Consider the following 21,382-nt stretch of genomic DNA (forward strand, 5'->3'; position numbering starts at 1 on the left):
CCGCGACCCTCACACGATGCCGTCCCTGTCTTGCAGTCATCTCGCCTCTTCCCCTCCATTTTCCATGTTTTTCTGGGGCAGGGAAAGTGTAGTGTTTTTTTCTCCATGTGGGATAAAACCACCCTTCTGTCCCCGTGCTATGTCACAGAATGTCCCTTCTTGGGGGGAGGTGTTGAAGGGTGATCTTTCTGATGAAAGAGGAGGGTGGGAGTGGTTCTCCTCCAGCGTGCCAAGTCGATCGAACAGACTTTCGCTGCTCCAACCCCACTCTCATTGCTCTATCATCCACCCGTTTCAACTTCCCTCCTTTTTTTGTCCACTGTACGAGGTGCCCAGCCGATGAAATGCTAAGTTGCTAAACTTTAGACAACAAAACTAGAGTGAGGGAGGGGGAAGGCACCCATGTCCATCAGAATGTCCATGAACCACAAGAACCAATGAACTGGAGGGGAAAGGAGAAGGGGCCGGGTTGGGCGGCGATACCAGGAAGTGCAAGCTGTCATGGAGAAAAAGTAAATGAGGCAAAATAGCGCAACGACACACACACGTGAAAGTGACCAGCACTTGACATGCTAATGAAATGGAGGTGGAAATCACAGATGCATACCATGAAAAATAAGCAGGTGTGATGGAGCTCTTAGAGTCCTATTGTACTATGTATTTTAGCATATGGATGTAATGTACATATACTCAATGTAATGAGTATATCATTTAAAAACTCATTTAAATGAGTTTATCATTTAAAAACTCATTTAAAAAGTATCACAAAAATACAGCAGAACGATGGGTAACTTTAAAAACCCATAAATACCCATTAATATTAGTGGTACCTCATTGTTGTACCACAATGTCACGGGGAGTGGCTGAATAGGCATGCATGAGTGCCATGCATGAGGAGAAATGTGCACCAAGTTGTTTATGAATTTTCATGCAAACTTTAAAAAAAAAATTCAGGATGAACCAAACTTAAGTCTGGAGAAATTCTCAAAGTTTGAGACAAAATGAACTTAAGACCGGAAAAATGAACTGAGATAATCCAAAATTGACAGATTTATCCATTTCTACTGTCAGACCTGAATAGTAGAAGTCAACCAAATTACTCTACAAGAGGCCCTGAATGCATCTAGACCTACCCTTTAGAAAATTCAACTGGTGGGTGCCAAAAAATAGGTCCTGGATATACTACTTGGCTTTAATTCTTAAAATGTAACTTCATTAAATCATGCTGCTTTTAAATTGCCATATATGTAAAGGCAGTTTCATGGATGAATAAATTTAATAGAGGGATGTCTCTGCACCATTCACAGAGGTGTTAATTATATTACATTCTTTAAGGAATTTGACAATCCAAATGATCCTGACAGATAACAGGTAACAAAGGCTTGGGGAGTTCTGATCCTCCCCTGCTGCTCTTCTGAAAGAAAGTGTAGATGTTTCCACAACAGACAGTGAAAGGAAAGTAGCTAAATTAGATATCAGAACTCTTTGTGTAGAATTGTCCCTGACGTCTATGCCCTGAGAAGAAATTTATACTGTGAGCAATTAGATTTGGATTTATCTTGACATACAAATGCAACTAAATGCATTTGGCAGACTGCAGTACTTACAGTTTATTTATTGACTAGTTTACCTACTGCTGTATAATTGCTCAGCTTCCTGAGATGACAGGATTGGCAAATGTACACAAATGTCTATTTGTAGTAGTAAATGGCCCAAAGGAAACAGAGTTGCTTGAATACTGTTACAGAAACAGTGTGGTTTCTATGTACACAAACTGATCTACAAACTTCTCAACAAAGTTAATTGCCCAAGGAATGATTAGTAAATGAAATAAATAAACAAATCCTTTGCCTAACCATAGCAGTGTTACACTGCACTGTATCACTACAGGAATATTTTAACTGAAAACAAAAAGCATAACTTTGCAATTACACTAGAGAAGATACCAGAAGATGTCGTCTCTTCATTCCTGTCAGACTAATAATGGCCTTTTGCAAAGAACAGCTTCCCTGCCTGCTAAAGTGGGAGTCCTCTGCACAGGACTGCAAAGAGCTTTCGTTCAGAGCTTGTAATAATGGATACATTCATTTTCTTAGAACAACAAACCAAAATTCTCCTCAGGCCTCGGGTATAAGTGATCGCACTACTCTGTGATATATGAAAGCAATTGCACAGTTGAGGGAAGGGGATGATTGTTCAGGGAGAACTAGGAAGACATGACCCACACTTGTTACTGGAGCCTCGAGATCCAGTGGAAGCCAGCCCAGGCTACAATCCCATTACTCTGAGGCAAACTAATGAATCTAAACTCATGATTCAAGATATTATAGAAATCTCTTTCACTGCATCTACGCACCTATTGTCCAGATCTCACGAAATTTGCTGGAGCCAATGAGATACAGTGTTAGAGTAGAACAAGCAAGATTTTGAACAGTGAGTTGCTGGCCTTTCTCTAATTGACCTGTTCTTGCACAGTTCCATTAGGACTTGTTTGAGAGGGGGAGATTCGTGCTTTGCTTTGCAACATGCACTTTCAAGAACTAGTAGTCCCAAAATTCCTTGTGCATCGGGAGGAATGAGGAAAAGGTTGTGGGAGTAACAAAGGCGTGGCAGTGTCTAGTCTTTGTTTTGGTGACTGGTCTTGAAAATATCTATACATTTTGGGAAGAAGTAGCTGAAAAAATCAGAGAGATTACCTCACCCGTAACCCACTCATAAAGGAGGCTATTTTGCCTTTACCTTGACCAGTATACTACTATAAGAAATTGTCCATTCTGGAAGTGTAATTATTATTTTGCAACATTATCAGTTATTGTAAAATGTTACTGAACGTGTTAAGTCTACAGGAGTTCCTGATGAAGACTTTAGGGCGCTGAAGCAGAAATACACCAGGGTTCCATACGCATAACTGATATAGTGGAAACTTCTTAGTTAATAAGAGCTTCATCCCACGTACCTGTTTCCCTCGAATTATCCCCTATAATGCTAAGCTGTCGCCGTTGTTGTTGTTGCTATTGGGCGGCTAGATCCTTTGCATACCAGGAAATGGGTTTAAGGGGGGGAAATGTAAAAAAATCATTAAAAAAATCAACGGGTGACCCAATCTGATTCAAATTTGGTATGCTTAAAGCTTTCCTTAATATCTATTACTGTGCCAATTTTGATGTCTTTATCTTTAAAGCTTATGCAGATGTAAGCATTTGTTTAATTTTTCTTCAAATCCTGCTCCTGCACCCCAGTGGCTGCTTGGAAAACAACAAATGATATGCTCGAAAACTAGTAGCAAAATATTGCACTTCTTTTGGTTAAGAAGCACAATTAAAGCAGGATGCATGGGACTACGAGCGGATCTACACAGCGCTGTGAAGGCGTCCTGAAGGCGCTTGCGTGCGCCTCCAGGGCGCCCCGAAAGTCTTTGTGTAGATCCTGCTTACGTACCTGGACAGAAGAGGCGGAGGAGGAGGAGGAGACGGTGGCGGCCCCGCATCGCCCCTCGTGGGGACGGGGCGAAAAGTTCCCGGGCTCGGTGGCTTCGCTGGGGAGTCCTTGCCGCCGCCCACCTCCCCGCCGGCCTCCTGCTGCCGGCGAAAGAGCCACCCGGGTCGGAGAGCTCGGCGGAAGAGCTCTCCAACCCGGGTGGCTCTTTCACCGGCAGCAGGAAGCCGGCAGGGAGGTGGGCGACGGCAGCGGCGGTGGCGGCAAGGACTCCCCAGCGAAGCCGCCAAGCCCGGGAACTTTTCGCCTCGTCCCCGCGAGGGGCGATGCGGGGCCCCCTCCTCCTCCTCCTCCTCCGCGTCTTCTGTCCAGGTACGTAGGCAGGTTCTACACAAAGACTTTCGGGGCGCCCTGGAGGCGCATGCAAGCGCCTTCAGGACGCCTTCACGGCCCTGTGTAGATCCCCCCGCTACTTCACAATAAAAGCAGATTATAAGCTGGAAAACTTTGGAGTCCTTTGCATGCAATTTGCAGTGATTGCACAGTATAACGCTTGTATGATAAAGCTCTAAGACAGAATTTGAAATCTCTGTCTATATGCTATTATGGAAATGAATCTGATGTACACATCCTATAGGTAAGATGATGCTACATGAGTACATTCAGTTTGGCAGAGTATTGTCTTTAGACGAGGAGAGTCAAGTTCAAAGCCTTCAAGAGACTGCTGTTAGAGGTCAGGTGTGTGGGAGGGAGGTTGTTAGAGGATGTGCATTCATTTTGGAACAGATGAGAAACTGAACCAAATGTGGCTCATTTGCTTTACTTTTTATTTGTTCCAAAATGAATTAAATTAGTAACAAATGTTATGACTCAGTACCATTTTTGGTATACCATTCATACTCATCTGGGGATGGAGGCTTACCTTTCTGCAGGGGCAGGGGCTACAGAACAAGTTTTGACAGTTACTCCTGGCAACCACTATTTTATTTTCTCAAATGCTTTGAGCATTGCATTGTCCGAGGACATTCTGGAGGAGAAATGACAGCTGCCCCCAGGGCAGGAATATAAATAGTATAGGCACAAAACAAAATAAAAACACAAACAATAGAAACATATATATGAGAAAATAAATGTGATTGGAATGAAAATGAAATAAATGTGATTCCCCCCCCCACCCAAGTAATTGCAACATGAAAGAAGCAAGGTTTTTTTTTTTTTTTGGTTCACTTCTAGTTCATTTGATGATCTGGTTTGGTTCCAGTTCAGGCAAATAAAAATTCAATAAGCAGTTCAGCACATATAACCAGCAGGTTCAGTTACAGTTCACATGAGGAATTTTAAATATAAGGCAAATTATTTATAATGATAATTTGAACATCTGGGTGGAGCAAGCTAATAGTGTCAGCAAGTGTCAGCAGTAACTACTATGAACATGCACGAAACAAAAAATAAATTTAAAGTACTTAACAAATAAATGCTTGTTTTGCTTGTACTGTTTAATTTTAATTGTACAATCAGAGACATAGAATCATAGAATCATAGAATAGCAGAGTTGGAAGGGGCCATCTAGCCCACTTTTAGCTAGTTTGTTAATCAGAATATCATGGGGCACTTTGTCAAAAGCTTTGCTGAAGTCAAGATATATGATGTCCACAGCATTCCCACAGTCCACAAGGGAGGTTACCCGATCAAAAAATGAGATCAAATTAGTCTGACAGGATTTGTTCCTGACAAATCCATGTTGGCTTCTAGTAATCACTGCATTGATTTCAAGGTGTTTACAGATTGACTTCTTTATAATCTGCTCCAGAATTTTCCCAGGGATGGATGTCAGACTGACTGGTCTGTATTTCCCAGGTTCCTCCTTTTTGCCCTTTTTGAAGATAGGGACAACGTTAGCCCTCCTCCAGTCGTCCGGCACCTCACCCGTCTTCCATGATTTTGCAAAGATAATAGACAAAGGTTCTGGGAGTTCTTCTGCTAGCTCCTTCATTACTCTAGGGTGCAGTTCATTGGGCCCTGGAGATTTGAACTCATTCAAGGAAATTAGGTGTTCTTTGACCATTTGTTTATTAATCTCAAACTGCAATCCTGCCCCCTCAACTTCTGCTTCACTTTTTCCAGGGGGGTCATAGACCCGCTTTTGGGAGAAGAGTGAGGCAAAGTAGGAATTGAGCACTTCAGCCTTTTCTTTGTCATCTGTTATCAATTTGCCATCCTCATTAAGAAGTTGAACCACCATTTCTTTGTCTTTTACTACTCACATATCTGAAGAAAGCATTTTTATTGCTTTTAGCATCCCTTGCTAATCTCAGCTCATTCACAGCTTTAGCCTTCCTGATGCCATTTCGGCACTTCTGTGCCACCTGTCTGTACTCTTCTTTTGTAGCCTGGCCTTCCTTCCACTTCTTATATGTATCCTTTTTTGTTTTCAGGTCATCTCTAAGCTTTTTGTGGAGCCACATTGGTTTCCTCTGTTGTCTTCTATCTTTTCTCCTTGTTGGAATTCTCCTTGTTGGAATTCTCCTTGTTGGAATTGTTTGTAACTGTGCCTTTAAAATTTCCTTTTTTAAATACTCCCACCCATCCTGCACTCCTTTTTTCATTAGGCTCACTTGCCATGGGACCTTACTTATCATAGTTCTGAGTTTATTAAAATCAGCTTTCCTAAAATGTGTAATAGGTAAGAAGCAACCAAATCAGATTGAAAAAAGGAGGAAAAAGGATTACCTAGTAGGTTAGTTAATGTGATTAGTTAACTTCAAGATTATATATGTTTCAACTGATTTAATAAGTAAAGTAAATAAAGAATCATCAGCCTTAAACGTGTGGATCTTGATATGGGCCTATCATGTTTCTGACATGCTTGACTTGCATTATTATTTTGTATTCATGATTCCAGCTTTCTATAATTTCTGTTCAGGTTTACTAACAAAACCTCTTTCAAGATTGCCATCTTCATGGTGACAATATGAATTTTAAACTTGAAAGTGCCCATTCACTGCAGTTGACAGCACCAACAAAGCAACCTGAGCCAATTAATACAGCTCACATCTAGATATTTTTTGCTTCTCCATTTATTTTACAATAATAATGCTAACCCATGGCATGGGTTGTTTAATTCTGGTTTGTCATGTTGTGTGAACCTAGCAGTGCTAACAAGCCATGGTTTTCTAACCACAAATACCCAGAAAGACAACCCATGGTTTGTTGATGGGTTGGAAACTCTGGGGTTATTTAAACCATGGATTGTTGTTACATGTGATCCCAGAACCATGGGTTGTTTTGCCAGACTACTGATGCAGCAGGCAAGAATGGTAAATAACCCAAAACACAGCCATTCCACGTCCCACTACAAAGGCACTTGGAATACAGGGTAGGAGCGAACAAGGAAAAGGGAAGCAAACAATCCAGGGATTGATAAAACAAACCACACTTTATTCAGTCATCTGCCAGACAACCTGGGTAGGCAACAAACCATGGTTTTACCATGGGTTAGCATTATGTGCAAACCAGGTCAAATTCACATCTTTTCAATCTCTGCCTGATGCTTCCCAGGCATTGCATGTCATATCTGAAAACAGGATCTCTGCAAACACGAGGGAAATAACACTTTGGCTGCATTTTGGCTCCCAAGCACATTTACTAGGGAGTAACTCCTATGGAGCTCAGTGGGACTTCTGAATAAATGTGATTAGGACATGGTATTTGTTCTGTTTTCCACATATGTTCATTTTTAATTTTTGCTAATAAGAACTCCAGAAGGGAAACTGCTGGAAACCAATAATTACCCTTAGTATGATTGTGAGCAAAACTGTGGCATAAATGCAGTGCCGATGAGGTTGTGTTATGTGGTGGATTCTGCATCACATAGGCCTGGAGCTGTGCATCTTCCACACACAACATTGTGATACTTGCAGCTAGGGAATATCGCCATCTAGTGCTCCAAGGAATTCTCACTTGTTATGCAGAGAAATAGTTGTGAAGCACACCATGCAACTATTACAGAACACATTAGCAATACATCTCTGACATTATTGCTATTGCCTGAAAGAGAGGCTTTATAGAAGAATCTTTGAATGGAATAGACTTTCCCTACATCCTTTCTTAAGCAAAATATGATAGATTTTTTCACAAAAGAGGCCAGTTTTGTCATTCAGTAGCAGACCATTAATTGTGCAATGAGCATTCCAACTAAAACCAATGGCAGAACTCTAGTTAATTTTAATGGCTGAGAATTGCACCATTAAGAGTGTAATATGTTAAAAAAATGATTTGTCAATCAATTAAAATAATTGTGCATTGTGAACCTATACATAGTTTTGGCAAGTCCCATGTTTTCTATATCCAAGACCGCTAATGATTGCAACCTTAATGATAATAGAAGTGAGGTTCTATGCAAGCTTACCTAGGAAAAAGCCATATTTTTATACAGTAGGATTTACTTCTGAGTAAAATACACAATAAGAACACTGATTTCTGTGGAATTCATTTCTAGCTAATTTGTTAAAATTATTACAGTAGTACCATTTTAACCAATTAATAAATTCAAATAAATATGACAAGAAAGCAATATATCTGATATGGAGGTATTTTTAAAAATCCCAGTATTTCTTTAAAAAAGAAGATGCAGATTATGCTTGCAAACTAATCTGAAATTCATGCATTGACTTTATCAAAAGATTCATATTTGTTTTGTATAAATTCCTAGCAACTGGTTCAATCATCTAGACACCATTTTTTTTAATTTTTTAATTTTTATTTTATTATTATTATTATTATTATTATTATTAAATACACTGAACTCAAGAAAAAAACAAAAATAGAAATGGCAGGCTTTTGGAAATACTCTGGGCCTGTGTTAATGTATTGGATTTTATTTTATTTTTTATTTGTTAGTATTTTTTTAAAAAAAGTTTTTAATTTTACTGTGGGTTTAATTCTATTTTAAATTTTGTTAATTTATATTTATATGTTTTAATTGTACATGTTTTAATCTTGTAAACCACCTTGAGTCCCAGTACTGGGGAAAAGGCAGTATATAAATAAATTATTATTATTATTATTATTATTATTATTATTATTATTAATAATAATAATAATAATAATAAGCATTGTTAGAAACACTTTCAACAGCTGAATTAACACATAGATCTACAACCCATATATAAGTATTTAATAGCAGCAAGTAAATATGATATCCTTATTTCAAGACTAGATTGGAATAGAGAATTGGAGTGCCCTATCTTGCGTAACCAATGGACAGTTGCTCTAGCATCTGCATTTGAAGCTTCTATAGATCTCAGGTTACATCTTATTCAGCAATATTTTTTTGTTTGTTTTGGGTCTATTGGACTTTACAATGCTTTTTCAATAAGGGTTTGTCTAACTTGCCCAACTGTTGGAGAAGTAATGCATCTAATGCTTCTTTAACTCATATGTTTTGGCAATGCCCAGTAGTTGCCCCTTTGGGGAGGAGATGATAATAACGATGAACTTTGTACTGAAACAATCTATAATATGGAATAATGTGCATCTCCTCCTAAATTACCTACTGGCTTCTTGGAAGTTAACACCTGGTCAGTGCAGATGGATTTTCAGAGCCCTTATGATAGCCAAAAGACTTATTGGACTGGTTCAGACAACACACTAAACCATGCTGCTTTACCACAAAATGGTTAAGGGAATGCATGCATTCCCTTAACCATTTTGTGGTAAAGCAGCATGGTTTAGCGTGTTGTCTGACCCAGGCCATACTATCACATTGGAAGGCCAAATTCACACCTCCAATAATGCAATGGATTGAGGACCTAATAACATTTTAATTAGGTATATAACAAGTGGATATAACAAGTGTTATATAGATGCAACTTGCAAGTGGATAAATATATGGATATCTGGTCTGCTTTTCTTGAAACCTTTGTATAAATCTCTCCCTTTTTGGGGGGGAATGGTACATACAATGGAAATGATGATAATTCTATATACACAATGTATGGTTGTTGTTTCCGTTTTCACAATGTATTTTCTGTTCTGTTTGTTGATATTCACAATTAAAAAAGAGAAAAAAGATAATAATAATAATAATAATAATAATAATAATAATAATAATACATGGGGATAAACATTTAACTCCTATAATGCATGGATCGAGGATCTTACAATGCTTTCAATATTTGAATGGCTGTCATATAGGCACCCTCTTCAAATGGATACTTATTTGGATATTTGATCCACTTTTGTTGAAGCCAATGTATAATTGCTAGAAACTTGTATTTATTTCATACAAATCCATGTATGTATAATAAGAAAACCAGAAAAATAATTTTAAAATGTGGGTGCCTGCAGGTGCCACGTTGGGCAACCTTTTCTGGGTGCCCTGGCACCTGTGGACACTGTGTTAAAGACCCTGCCCTAGGTGACCAGGCCAGGAATGGGGTGGAAAAAACATAGCTGCCCTGTTTCCTGACCCACTAGGAGATTGTAATTATTTCTTATGAAAATGTGTGCCTCATACCTTTCAACAGGTTAGCTTACAGTAAAATATTAAAAAACAGAATAAAATAGCTAGTACATAAAAATAGGCTAATTACAGCACATGAAAACAGTAAGTGGCCAAACTGAGCAACAAAAGTTTAAAAGCCTGAGGTTGAGAAAAGGACTTTGCTTGGTCCTGAAAAGCCCTTAAGGGTGGACACTAGGCAAACCTCTCTGGGGACAGCATTCCAAAGCTAGGCTACTGCCATTATAAAAGCCTTTTATCAAATAATGAGATAGGGTGGGACAATAAGCTCCATCTGACTAGCATTTTACTGCACGCTGGTTACTGGGCACTCACGGATTACTCACATGACGTCGTCTGCCTCTCATGCCTTTTCCGTCCCTTGTGGCCTTCGTTGTGCAGCAAAAAAACCCCGGAAAAGGTCTGGTTGCTTCTCTCTCCTACCGGACTGAAGCGACGTCGGAGCGGCGACGGAAGAAGCGATGGGAGCCAGGCATTTGAACTAGATGTGATGGGGCTATAAAACTCAAGGGAAGCTTTGCTTGTAGGAAGTCCCAGGTTCAATCCCTGGCATCTCCAGGTAGGGCTGGAATAAACCCTGCTTGAAACCTGGAGAGCCAGAGCCAGTTGATAATACTGGGCTAGACTAGGTAACCATCCACTGTATCTTAGATTGCTGGAAAACCTGCCAGAGAAGAACCTCTGGTTGATGATCTCAGGCTTTGGCAGGCACATGTGGAGACCAGCAATATTATTATTATTATTATTATTATTATTATTATTATTATTATTTATTTATTTATTTATTTATATAGCACCATCAATGTACATGGTGCTGTACAGAGTAAATATACAAATGTCTGCCTACTTTGAAATTTGGGAACCCTTCTTAACCCTTGTTTAGGTGTTATATGTTTGTAATCGTCTACTTAAAAAACACTTGTAAATTCCAGTCGATATAATAATCTCTGACCTCTGCATTAGACATGGGAGTCTGAAGCTCAAAAATAGCAGGTTGCCTATGGCATTCATGGCTGAGCTATGATTTGAACCAGGGATTTCAAGCCCATGCTCTTAACTACTGCACTGATCAAGCATCCTCTCCCTGTCTTTTATCGTATCACAGGGCATTTATTTTTCAAAACCCCTTCTTTTCAGTATTTATAAAATGTTTTCCTCTTCCACATGTTTAATAGGGCTGGGATTTTTCTTGGTTTTTACTCTGTATTATGTGCCAAAATCGATTCCTCTCCAGGAGTCAATTTGGTTTTAAACTGTACTACAGCTCCAATTGTCATCTTCCTGGTAGGTTCAGAAAAGGTAGGAACTTAAATAATGTTAATTGTTGTGCATGCCTTTCAAAGCCACATTAATCTTTGTGTACAAGGAATATGTGTGCGTGCATGTGTATGTCTTTGTATGCATGTGTGAATAAATCATCAGTTCATTCTATTAGGACATGAGACTGCAAGAGGAGTCATGCACAGTACTGTCCCTTGAAATCCCTTGTGGGGCGAGATAGGTGTCAAGAATAGTTGAATATTTGCAGTTTGTTCCTTTGCCATAATTCTTACTGAATCCACTAAAAAGCTACAGGCAGAAAACAGCATCCAATTTTGAGAAGGTAAATTCTCTCCAGTCTGTCATGCCTGAAGGCAAAACTAAAATCACTAAACAGCTCATTCTTATTAGAATGCTACAGCTGTAGTGCACAGTCTGAGCAGGGACTTCACACGGTGTTAACTCATTTTAATATGGTAGCGATTAAGTTTCGCACTGCTAGGGGAAGAAAAGGCAGAGCATCTCTGTCAGGCTCCAGCTGACCTCTGCTTCAACAAAATCTGAAATGTTTGTATGTGACTGAAATACTTAACTGATTGCACTCAGGGAAGATGATAACTTTGACAAAAGATTTGTTTTATGGCTGTTGAAATTACTATCCATATTAATAAGGCAAATACAGATATTGGCAGGTTCGAATCATGCAGACTGAGAATAAGACAACTTACACACATGAGGTTTTAGGCTGGAGACAATGAACTGAAGAGAGACTGAAAAGGGGTTTGCTGACTGTGGTGTACATACTCACCCTACTTTTGCCTCTAGTAAACAGGTTCTGTAGGTTTTGCAATGTTTCAAAACTTGTTTGAGCAGAAGCTACACGGGGCAAAAGAAATATGTCTGTAGATATTGAACATGTTGCCCAGTGATGGGGGGTGGGTGGGCAGGTTTCTGCCACTATATTTTTAAAAATGCATTGGGTTGGATCCAGACTTAGTCATACTTAGAGAAGCCTCATTAAAATCAATGGATACTCTAACTATGGATAAGTCTTGATCCAACCTATAGTTTCATAACATTAATTTATTCTATAATGAATGGATACAATATCAGGCAAATCAAACAATTTCAAAGTCCTATTTAACTTTTTTTCAGGCATTATATCTTAGAAGCATGTATATTAAATATCACATGACTAGAGCTTTTATACATGGGTATGTTAATCCACTGCATCGACTTTCAGTTTTATTACAGAACTGAGATCTGAGCACTACACGAAGAGCATTTTCTTTTCTGCTTTTCTGGTACATAACCTCCAGGTGGCGCTGTGGTATAATGGAATAGTGCAAATACACAAGCAGAAACAGCATTTACATTCACTTTTTAAAAAGTGGATTTTCCCTACTCTAAAAATAACTTGCCGAAAGTGCTATTTAAAAACAGAAGCAAAACTGAAGAGTCATGATATCCTCTAAAGAATCCGTAGGTAACTGTGACTAGGGAATGACAAATGTACCATAAATGCTTTGTGTACTAAAGCTCTGAATCGGCCTCTTTATTTTTATTATCTCTTCTTTTGTTTCTCTTCTCTCCATTTGCATTTCTCCACCTCTTTATTCTCCCCACTTCTCTAGAGATCATTGGCTGATCTACTTTAATGTCACACTGAGGGTGTATTTTTATTACAGGTCAGCCAGCTGCGCGATTCAGGGCTTTTGACTCTGCCTGCCAGTCTGCCATTGGCTCAAATGATTTGATGTCACAAAGGTCCTCGCAAAACTTTGCCTGCATAACTGACAGAGGGACAGACCACTGACTGAAATACAAGGTCCAGTGACAACTCTGAGCTAAATTAAACAGTCATGGGCTTACACTGTAGGCTTTCAGTTGCCACAGCTGTGGATGCAGATAACTTTATCTTTTCACTGGAAACAGAGATATAAAACTTTCTGCTTATACGGTGGCATAAGTTATTAATAGGCACCAGCTAATTCACATTAGATACATAAATTGGATGTGCTTTGTGCACCTGTTCACTTTAAAGTACCTTATGCCACAATAAATGAGTGAATTTTGTCAATTCACCACACTTTATGTCTTCCTGATGTTAAACACTAATATAGCTTCTCTCCTAAGAGAGGGGGAAAACTCACAGTAGGTGTGGAGATGATTGTTATTTATAATTAACTCAACTTTTACTCACAGTATCTTAATCTACAGGCCCTGCTTGATTTCATATATTCATAGGCAAAATAAAGAGCACAGGCAATTAAATTATCTCAAACCAAATTGTAGCTCACCTCTAGCAAAAAAGAGAGAGAGAGAGAGAGAGAAAACAATACCACAAATTCTACACACAGCTACAAATGGTCAGATGCTCTGTCATTGCTACCATCTTTAAAGGCCAGTTTTTTATGAATTCTCAAGAGCTGAGGAAAGAGGAGAACTAAAACAGTCTTACTCTTCATTAATGTTACAGCTTGGCCAATCATTGTGGCAATTGACAAAATGTGCCAATAGTTAGACCACAGTCATGCCAATAAGGTTGCCAACTTGTGAGTACAAAAATACCTAGACATACATAGGCATGGTCTGCATAGGATTGGTCTATACGTTTTGGCAAAAACAATGAACATAATTAGATATTAGGGTTTTGGCAACTCTATTGAAACATGATTGTAGTCTAAGTCATAACATATTTGGGGCACTGCCATGAGTGTTTAATTAATAACTAATTGACCACTACAGAGTATTTTCAGAACACCACCAGCATTGTAGAACGTCAAGGTTTTAATTTGCCAGGTATAGAGAACTCTGACAAGTACTGCATATTAGATTTTCTGAAAGCTCAGGGTGGGGCTCATAACTCTCCAAAACAAAATGCAGATAACAGTAGAGTAAAATCTATAAAATAGCATTTTAAAAAACCCACAAATCTTGACCATAGAAGACTAGGCTGTCTACACTAAAGATAGCTTTATGTGCTGAATTGATGATATCTCATCGATTTTAACCTCATGTTTATATAATAAATGTGGGTGGGTGGGGGAAGACATTGTGTGATGACTTGATAGCATCAACAAATGACAAAATGGCAGTACATTGCACATATTTTACATCAGCTGCACCGGCTGCCTATTCACTTCCAGGCTGAAAGTGTTAATTTTGGTCTATAAGGTCTGGAATAGTTTTAGGATCAAGTTACTTAAGGAATTGCCTGCACCCATAGGAACATGCCTCAGTTTTAAGAACTATTGGGAGGAACCCTGCTCATTGGTGTGCATGAGGAAAAGGCCCCTCATTTGTGGTACTTCTTTTCCCCAAGCTAAATGGTTGTCTCCTTCTCTATTACTTTTTAGGTGAGCCCTAAATAGTTTTTATATTATTATTATTATTATTATTATTATTATTATTATCCTTTTAATAAAGATAAGGATAAGGTTGGTCTTTGAGACTGAGATTTTGCCTTTTTATTGTTTATCTGACTGGTCTGAATGTGTAGTTGACTGTGTATTTTAATGCTTTAAATGTTGATGGTTATTGTTTTTTAAATTGTGCTTAATTTTTGTGAGCTGCTTTGGAAAAAAATATTTTGAAAAGCAACTCAGAAGTATGATCAATCAATCACTCAATCAATCTCCAGGTGAGTTGTGGTAGAAGGACCGGAACAGTCTGCAAATGGAGAGGTTGGGGGCTTGGGGTGCTGATCTCCTGCCTCTAACCTCCATCTCTGTGAGCTCCATCGCACCAGTATTTTATCACACTGTCATCCTGCCTTGTTTACTGTTTTGCCCCGTGACCCTCACTCGACGACATCCCTGTCCTGCAGTCAGCTCACCTCTTCCCCTCCATTTTCCATGTTTTTCTAGGGTGGGGAAAGTGTGGCATTTTTTCTACCCGTGGGATAAAACTGCCCTTCTATGTCGCAGAATGCCCCTTCTTGGGGCCATGTGCATTGAAGGGCGCACTTGCTGATGAAAGAGAAGGGCAGGGGCTCTTCTCTTCCAGTGCGCCAAGTTGGTCGAACAGACTTTTGCTGCTCCAACTCCACTCTCATTTATCTATCATCCACCCGTTTCAACTTCCCCTTTTGTTGTTGTTGTTTTTGCCCGCTGTATGAGATGCCCAGCCGATTAAATGCTAAATTGCTAAACTTTAGACAACAAAACCAGAGTGAGGGAGGGGGAAGGCACCCATGCCCATCAGAATGTCCATCAATCACAAGAAGCAATGAACTGGAGGGGGAAGAAGGGGCAGGCTGGGGTGGTGATACCTGGAAGTGGAAGCCGGTGCAGGTGAAAAAGTAAAGAAGGTGAAAGTGACTAGTGCTTGACATGTTAATGAAATGGAGTTGGAAATCATGGATGCATACAGGGGGGGGGGGAGTAGGTGTGATGGAGCTCTGTGTCTCATTTTAAAACAAGCTTCTATATTTTATTTTTATCATTTGTATTATTTTACAATATTTATATACCGCTTCCCATTGAAAATTTCGGAGCGATGTACAAGATAAAATGAAAATAAAAAACAGAATAAAACACTAAAAACAGATTTTAAAAGAAGCAAATACAGTGACTCATGGCTGGACATTAAAGAAAGGCTTCCTGGAAAAATGATGTTTTCAGGAGGCGCCGAAAGGAGTACAAAGTTGGCACCTGCCTGACCTCCAGAGGCAGGGAATTCCACAGGAGGGGAACCACCATGTTGAAGGTGGTGGACTCCAATCGGAGGAAGGATCTATGCGGAAACAGCAGGAGCAGACCCTCGGATGACCTCAGAGTGTGTCTGTGTGTTTTGCTTCAGGTGAAAATGTTATAAAGCTGGTGCTGCTAGGCACATAGATGGGCTGTTAAAGGAAGAGCATTGGAATGTAACACAATTTTGTGCACCACCCCAAAATCCATGTAATATTTTGGACCAACACTGTGGCAGTAATGAAAGGGAGGAACAAAGCAGCATTTGGACCAGATGAGATGACGTGAAACGCCAACTCTCAATTTAGATGAGATTTTTGAGGGCAGTACAAAATGTAACACCCTAGCCATCAAATGTCTACTTCCCTCCCCCCTGCCCCACTGTGAGTTGCATTTTGCTGAAATGTTTTCACAAAATCCTGTTACCCCTGCTGACTCTTTTTCACTCTTCTTCTGCCCTCTCTCCATTGTCACTCTTCATCTCCAAATCTAGACTGGAAGCTCCTATTGGCAACAGGGGCCTGTTTTTCTCTTCATGTTACCTGTCAGGTATTTTTATTTTATTTAGAATATTTATATACTGCTCCCCATTCAAGAATTTTTCCAGAGTGGTAGACAAATCGAATAAAAGAATAAAGCTGTACTTTAAACATGTTTTTAAAGAAACAAAAGCTATGTTGATGGATGTGCTCTATAAATGGAACAATAACCACTTTGCCTTTTTACCTGGTCAACATTTTCACACTTAGAAAACGTACCAGCAGGGCCAACCAGTGGGTTTATGGATCTTGGGGCAAGTGTGATGTTAGGATCAGGACCCTTCCTTCCTGCTGCCTCCTATAAAGACATGGATGCGTGACAGGGTGGGGGCAGAGGCCACCATTAACTGAGGCAGGGGGGCTGCAGCAATTTTTGCCCCATTTGCACCCCCCCCCCCATCCTAGCAGCCTTGTGTACAGTGGGAATATTCCAAAGCAGAACTGCCTAAATCAGCCTTGCTCCACCCCGCCTGTCACCCTCCAGATGTAGCCCCTTTTTGGAGCAGCACTATTTTGAAACGAGGACCATCCATCCTTCAGACTGCTCCATTTTGTACACACCCCAGAGCTCCCTCCAACTGCAGTGATTTGCAACGTGGGATGACACAATACCTGAGGCAAACTTTCCTCCGCCAACCTCTCCCTCCAACGCCTTGCGCTCTGTTTTAACAGGTGTCTCCTTGCTTTTCCCCCACCTAGAAGGCGCGAAGTGAAATGGGTTATGGTTCGCGTCTCTTTTTTTTCTATAAGTGTTACCTGTTATACACGGACACCAGTGAGCGTGTGTGTGTGAGAGAGAAAGTGAGTGTGCGCGCGCGCGCGCCACAGTGTAGGCGCGTGTTATTTCTAGGGGCCAGAAGCTGAGGCAAAGCAAGGAGCTCCATCCTGCAGAACGCTGCGCGCGCGCAAAACAGTCATTGGAGCAATGCAGGCTCTGCGCCTCCGAGTCCGCCTGTCATCAGCTTTGTCTCCAAGCAGAGCGCCACGAGCCACCTGAGGTGGCGGGCGGAGGGGAGGCGGGTCCTCGCCAGCGCGTCCTCTCGTGCCTTCTTCTCACCTGGCTGGCGGCGCGTGCCACAGCACGAGCCTCCCCACTCCCCTCTTTTCTTGTCATCACCGCCTCTTCGTCTCCCCAGCTGTGTTCAATTCCCTCCGTCCCTCCCCGCGGTCCCCTTCCCTTCTTAAGGGAAGCGCATGTTTAAGGGCACCGGCTTCGCCTCTCCACAGCGCGCCTGCGCATCAGGAGCCGGGGAGCCCGAGCTGATAGGGAGTAGTAGGGGCTGACACTACCCCCGTGTGGGCGGCGGAACGTCCCGAGGATGACGTGCGGCGTTCTCGAATCCCGTGTCTCGCTCGCTGGCTCCTCGCTCGTTGGTGCCGAAGGAAACGGGAAAAGCAGCAAGAAGGCAAGAGGAGCGGCGGCGGCGGCGGCGGCGAGAACAGGAGAGCCAAGGAGGAGAAGACGGCGAAGGAGGAGGAGGAGGAGAACAGCAGCAGCAGGAGGAGGAGCGGCGGCGGCGGCGGCGGCGGCGCCATGGCGGCCCTGGAGCGGCCCGTGCCCAGTCCCGAGGCGTTCCTGGGCCAGCCCTGGGCCGCCTGGGTCCGGGAGGCCGCCCTTCCGCACACGCACTGCGCCGCCCCCCTGCACAGTAAGGGCACCCGCCAGACACAAGGACCGGCCAAGGGGGACGCTGCTCCTCTCTCCCTAGACACGCACATGCGATGCATCTGAAGGGGGCGGGTGGGAGCGAGAGAGCAAGCGAGAGGGAGAGGGAGAGAGAGGGAGGGAGGCAGCTTGCATGCCCTGCCTCCCCCCCCCGCCTCATTGCACTGGGATTTGCTCCCTCTCTCGTCGCCCACTTGCATGGAGACAACCCCCACTCACCCCCGACCTACCCATCTCCCTCCACGGGTTGAGCCGTGTCCGACTGGGGTTGCTTGCAACAGTTCTAGGCACCTCTGGCTGGGCAAGCTGCATGAGGGGAGAAAGAGGCTGACTGGCTGTCAGGGGGGCTCGGGGGAGGGGCAGGAGGATGCCATGCTATTGGGGTGGGGGGACGGACGGATGGAGAATGAGACATGGCATTTCATAAATTGGACTAGGGCCAGGAGAGGATGCTGTTGCATGAGGGCTGGGTGTGGGATGGGGAGGCACGAAGGATGCTGTTGCCTGGGGGAAGTCTGTCTGGGGATGCTGTTCCGTGGCAGATGCAGCGATGGTTGCATTTTGTTTTTTGCTGCTGCTGGCTAACGGAAACCCTCTCTTTAACTCTCTTCATGTTTTCATCAGTACAGCCATGCACATGCAACCTCTGCCTTGGCTTTCTCTGACTTTGCTTCTCTTCTGCAGGTGTAGAGCTAGAAGAGTCTGGAAAAGAGGGTGGAAAAAACAGGGAGGTGATGAGGCTTAATAAAGAAGGTAAGGGGCAGGGGGCTGACAACACCGACTTGGGCATCTCTCTTTTTCTCTCTGTGGTTCTGCTTTTAAAGCTTTCTTTTGGCAAGCATGGCTGGAGCTTAACAGCCCATGTGGATTGTTGGGTTGGATAGAGCCATGCATAAGGATTGCTGGGCCTAAGCGCCCACAAGTAACTGCTGCTGTGTTGACTTGGCTCCAAATATGAATATATTTGGTTGGCTCTCTTAACCTGCAAGGATCAAAAAGTAATCTTAAATCAAAATTTGTCATAGCCGTCAGGAATGGTCTTTTTTTGTTCAAGCATCTCACTATCATTTGGAAAAATGCTGGGTTAAAATGTAGAAGTAAATTCACACTTACCTCTGTTCACCTGGTTCTGAGATATTCATGATAAAAAAGCCCTCTGCATCTAGTAATGCAACAGTTGAATCAACAATCTCAATGGTCTAGTTACAGTTTGCTTTTAGGCTTGCTGAAAATAGATCTGTCAGAATAACCAGTTGTTTGCTCAAACTGCATTTTTTTTACTTTGTTTTTTATAGTGATGAAAGAGTTGTTGTTGCAGGAAGGTGCATAGAGAGTATTTATGGGTTAAATCTTGTGCAATAGCTCAAGATAAACCTGAGCATCTTGGATGCTTTCATAAGACCATATAACAATTGTAATTCAAAGAATTATTAGTATGCCACCATGTTTGTGAGCGTGTGTACAGATTACAAGTGACTAGTGTTGGCAAACAAGCCCATACATTTGATAAAGAATGTAACTTATAACTGCAGGCAGTTCACATTGACAGATTTGTTTTGTAATATGATTTGTAGACTATCAGCTAGCATTTGTCATATTTTATGTATGTTGAAGAAGCTGTGTGAATTTATGTTAGCATGAGCAAGGGTTTGACATATTCTTAGAACTACTGAAACGAACAAATGTGTGTGTTATAGGAAAAAAGAGATACCATGTTACTGAAGCTGTCCAGGTCAAGCTAATGGCTTTGATCTTGTTAACCAATGCGCTGAGGCAATAGCTCATCCAGGTCAGGCATGTGCATCCCAAAGCTAAGGGGGAGGAGCTCATTCTGTCATGTCAAATGGCACAGAGACAGTGAAGCCACACCCACTGCTGGTTTCTAGTTCACAAGGGTTTTGTTCAATGGCTTCCTTTTGGTGGGATAGGACAGGATATCATGACAGTTCTTAAACTGGCATCTATCAGCAGAGTCCTAAGCATATTTGCTCAGAAGTAAGTCCCATTGAGTTCAGTGTCCATAGAATTATAGACTAGGGTTGTAAATCTGTGTGCTTGTACCTGAGAGTAAACCCCATTGAATTCAATGGTTTTTTTGAGTAAAAATGTATAGGATTGCACTGCACATAAGGATGCTCAAGGAATTTGTTCGCTTCATCTTTGGAATGAACTACACCTCCCAGGCTAATGTGTGAATCAAAAAATAGTTGGATTTTGGATTTCTCACTTCTAGTCTAGTCAGAGAACATTTAAGCAGTGTTCCAAGGTAGTCCAAGGGCTGTCTTGAAAAGTTTGAAGTCTTTAATTTTTTTAAAAAAATAAGTAATAGTCACTCCAAGCAAGTAGAATGCGCAGATGCACCTAGGAGTGATGGAATGTGACGATGTGCTGTCTCTCTCAGGTAAAAAAGAGGGGGGAAACTCTTCTCTATATGGGTGGCACTAATATCCTCTCTCTCCTAGGGGCATTTGCAGGCTCATTTTGAATTTGGTCACGCTTGTTTCACCAGACCTTTTTGCTGCTTGAAGCAACTATTACCTGTGTATGGCTTGAAATCCTTAAAGGCAGCCCTTGGACTAGCTCATAATACTGAAAATACTGTATTTACCTTCAGATTTTAATTTGGATTTCAGAAAAGTTGCAAATGGAAATGGGGTGAATGGACTAGGGGGGCAAACAAATGGGAATGTGACACAGGCCATTCCTAACTGCATATGCCATTTATTGCGCAGTCAGGCTAGCCCTGCACAGTTGTCTCTTTGGGAGGAGGAAACCTGGTTTAAAAGACAGTATAATTAGTAAACCTTTAGTGATAATTTCCTGTGAAATGAATACGTGCAAAATTTACTTTTAATTTTAATACACAAATAATTTTGTGTTTAGCGTTTTTTGGGGGGTGGGGTTTGAATTGGAAATGTTTTTGCTTTCCTCCCTCGTGCCCCAATAATTTGCTTTAACTTCTAGTCTGTTGTTTTCAGTGTTTTGCGATGGATGGTAGTTTAAAAAAAAGTTTATTAGCTAAATTTGATAGCTGTTGATTAGTACTCTGAAAAGCTGCAAGGGAAAAAAGTGTTTGTGGTGAAAAACAAACAAACATCCAAATCCATCAACAAACTTTGTCAACCAATCTTAAATACTTAGGGTTGTATCCAATGGATTGTAACCAATGTTAGTCTAACTTAAGTCCTATTCAATGTTAGGTATAGGATAGCAGTGCAATCCTATACCTAACATTGGATGCAACCCATATCCTGTGTGACATAGT

At 41.4% G+C, this 21,382-nt stretch overlaps 1 protein-coding gene across 3 annotated transcripts in view; it reads left to right on the top strand.

Annotated features, from left to right (window-relative positions):
* Positions 1-17,896: 17,896 nt before the first annotated feature.
* ATXN7L1 (ataxin 7 like 1) overlaps positions 17,897-21,382 on the top strand; it is a 75,842-nt gene continuing 72,356 nt past the window's right edge. For 2 of the 3 annotated variants that reach the window (XM_063134160.1, XM_063134162.1), the window contains exons 1-2: positions 17,909-18,100; positions 18,802-18,870. In XM_063134160.1, coding sequence (XP_062990230.1) covers positions 17,986-18,100; positions 18,802-18,870 — 184 coding nt within the window. In that variant the 5' untranslated portion in view covers positions 17,909-17,985. Of the gene's footprint in view, positions 18,101-18,801; positions 18,871-21,382 lie in introns of all 3 variants that reach the window. The other variant, XM_063134165.1, reaches the window with a different exon arrangement.

This window comes from Elgaria multicarinata, chromosome 9 (genome assembly GCF_023053635.1).
Source record: "Elgaria multicarinata webbii isolate HBS135686 ecotype San Diego chromosome 9, rElgMul1.1.pri, whole genome shotgun sequence".
NCBI lineage: Eukaryota > Metazoa > Chordata > Lepidosauria > Squamata > Anguidae > Elgaria > Elgaria multicarinata.